Below are 2975 nucleotides of genomic sequence, written 5' to 3' on the forward strand. Positions count from 1 at the left end.
TATATATATATATATATATATATATTTATAAATACAAGGAGATACCCAAAAGTACCTAGTAATGTTCTTTGTGGGACAAGCTCATACAGTTCAGGCTTCTGCTACTAGAAGCCACTTGATATGACCCTCAGACATCAGTCTGCTGACCGGTGGCATCGACTGTAGTTGTACTGCCATGTGGTGCATCTTTGTTTTGCAGTACTTTTTCCTTGTTGATTTTTGTGATGATTGAAATGAAGGAACAGCACGCTTCTGTGAAATTGTGTTTTCTGCTGGTGAAAATGGCAACCAAATCAGTTGTCATGCTTCAAACAGCTTACAAGGATGCTGCCATGAGCAAAATACAAGTTTACAAATGGTTTTCATGCTTTAGGAATGGTCAGTTGTTGCTTGAAGACCAATCTTGTTCAAGGCATCTGTCAACTTCCTGAACAAATGAAAACATCATGAAAATTCATAAGCTGATCTTAGAGGACCATCACCGAACAATTGACAAACTTGTTGATATGGTTGGTGTATCCTGAAGCTCCAGCCAATAATTTTGAGTGACGAATTTTGAATGAAAAGAGTTGCAGCAAAATTTGTGCCTCGCTTGATCATGGAAGGTCAAAATCAGTCGTGACTGAATGCTTGTCGTGAACTGAAAAAACAGTTGGAAATCGACCTGGACCTTTTTTCGAGGGTCATCGTTAGTGGCAAAAGCTGGTGCTATGGAATTTTCAGATGTGGAAGAGGTGAAAAAACAATGATGGAGGCATTAAAAAGACATCACTTTAAAAGACATCACTGCTTCAAATAGTGGAAAACGCGTCTGGATCGATGCATTGCTTCAAATGGAGAATACTTTGAAAGTGATAAATTTGTTAGCATGTAAAACTAACTGAATAAAATAATATTGCAAAATTTTGGTTTGTTTTGGGTACCCCCTCGTATACATGCACACATGCACATACATATATATATATATATATGTAACGCTTATGTGGTTGCTAGTCCTGCTAGAAACACCAGCCAAATCTCTTTTTAGTCACACCCTACAATATTAAGAAAGCAAAGATATAATTTGATAATTTAGATATATTTGATAATTTGATAATTTATATTTTAAAAGATAGACTAGTCATTACTGAACTCCTTTGATCCAAATCCTGCTTGATTTTAGGATGAACCTACAATGACAGAAAGCAAAAAAAAAAAAAAAAAAAAAAAAAAAAAAATGCACACATACACTCAAGTACATATTGAATAGTTACCTATTTATTGACCATTATTGTAATTATGTTTCAAGCAGTGAGCTAGCAGAATTGTTAGCAAGCCGGGTAAAATGCTTAGCGGCATTTCATCCTCCTTTATGGTCTGAGTTCAAATTCTCCCAAAGCTGACTTTGCCTTTCATCCTTTCGAGGTCAATGAAATAAGTACCAGTTACACATTGAGGTCAACTATCCCCCTTCCCCAAAATTTCAGACAATGTTCCTATAGTAGAAAGGATCATTGTAATTATCTTTATGTATTTCCCATCAAATGCTACAATCTAAGAATTTTGTTTTCATGTCAAATGCTTTTGCAGGGAAGGACTGTGTTCTGTTTTAGTATTGAAAATTGGGACAAGAATGAATTCCCTTTCCTGGTAATAATGAGGGCTTACCTCTATTTATTACAAAAGCTCATTGTCAACCATCAGACACAAGTTACTGGTTGTGTTCTTATTGAGAACTTCTACAATTACTCCCTGAAACAGGCATGGGGCCTGAAAACATCAGAGTTAAAAGCAATGGTGGATATTCTTCAGGTAAGGTTTCATTTTTTCTCATAAGATTTACTTGTTCGGAAGTAGTGATGTAGTGAGAATGGTAATGTGATGGTGGTGGGAGTAGCAATTATTTTAATTTTTATTGGCTCTCACCACTAGACTGCCTATTTCAGTTGTTTTTGCTTTATATTGATCTTTTGTTTTTGAACCATTAATCCTTTCACTGTGGACAGTTTGACAGGAGCTGATAAGCCAGAGGACTGCATCAAGCTTTACTGTCTGTTTTGGTGTGGATTTTATGGGTGGATGCCCTTCCTAATGTCAACAACCTAAAAAAAATGGATTGGGTGCTTTTTACATAGCACCCTCACCAGTGAGATCACCTTTGGCATCATTTTTACAACTAGATGCTCTTCCAAATGCCAATCACTTTACAGTGTGGGATTAGATGATTTTTTACATGGCACCAGCACCAGTGAGGTCACCAAGTAACTTGCAGGACAATGGTCCTTTGAGAGGGGGAGAGTATTGAAAGAGGTGGCTTTGTTCCAGGTGATGAAAGATTAGAGTATGACAGAGGGACAGGAGCGTGTGTGTGTGTGTGTGTGTGTGTGTGTGTGTGTGTGTGTCTATATCTACATTAATAAATGACAGAATGACAGACTGGTACCTACAATATTCTACTCATAAGGTACTGGTCAACTTGAAGCTCTTGTAGAAAACACATACCCCTAGGTGTTCACTGTCAAATTAAACCCATGTGGTTCTAAAGTATATCTTTTAATCTTCTTCGTTTTTCACTCATTTCAATCATTAGACTGCAGCTAATGCTGGAGAACCACCTTTAAGGGTTTTAGTCAAGTGAACCAACCCCAGAACTAATTTTTGTATAAGCCTGATACTTATTCTATTGGTCTCTTGTGCTGAACTGCTAAGTTACCGGGATGCAAACACACCAATGCCAGTTGTTATATGGTGGTGGTTGACTAGTACAAATATAAACACACACACACACACGTGTGTACACACACACATGCATGTACACACACACATGCGTGCACACACACATGTGCACACACACACACACACATGTATGTATGTACATATGTATGTATGTATGTATGTATGTATGTATGTATGTGTGTGTGTGTGTGTGTGTATGTATGTGTGCATGTATGTATGTATGTGTGTGTGTGTCTTTCCATCTATAAAAGCCACACACA

General features: G+C 37.3%; 1 protein-coding gene across 5 annotated transcripts in view; it reads left to right on the forward strand.

Annotated features, from left to right (window-relative positions):
- Positions 1 to 1830, forward strand: part of LOC106869923 (retinaldehyde-binding protein 1) — a 37635-nt gene extending 35805 nt beyond the window's left edge. For all 5 annotated transcript variants that reach the window (XM_052974388.1, XM_052974387.1, XM_014915854.2 and 2 more), the window contains one exon: positions 1570 to 1830. In XM_052974388.1, coding sequence (XP_052830348.1) covers positions 1570 to 1815 — 246 coding nt within the window. In that variant the 3' untranslated portion in view covers positions 1816 to 1830. The remainder of the gene's footprint in view (positions 1 to 1569) is intronic.
- Positions 1831 to 2975: the final 1145 nt, after the last annotated feature.

Source organism: Octopus bimaculoides, chromosome 18, assembly GCF_001194135.2.
Source record: "Octopus bimaculoides isolate UCB-OBI-ISO-001 chromosome 18, ASM119413v2, whole genome shotgun sequence".
Taxonomy (NCBI): Eukaryota; Metazoa; Mollusca; class Cephalopoda; order Octopoda; family Octopodidae; genus Octopus; species Octopus bimaculoides.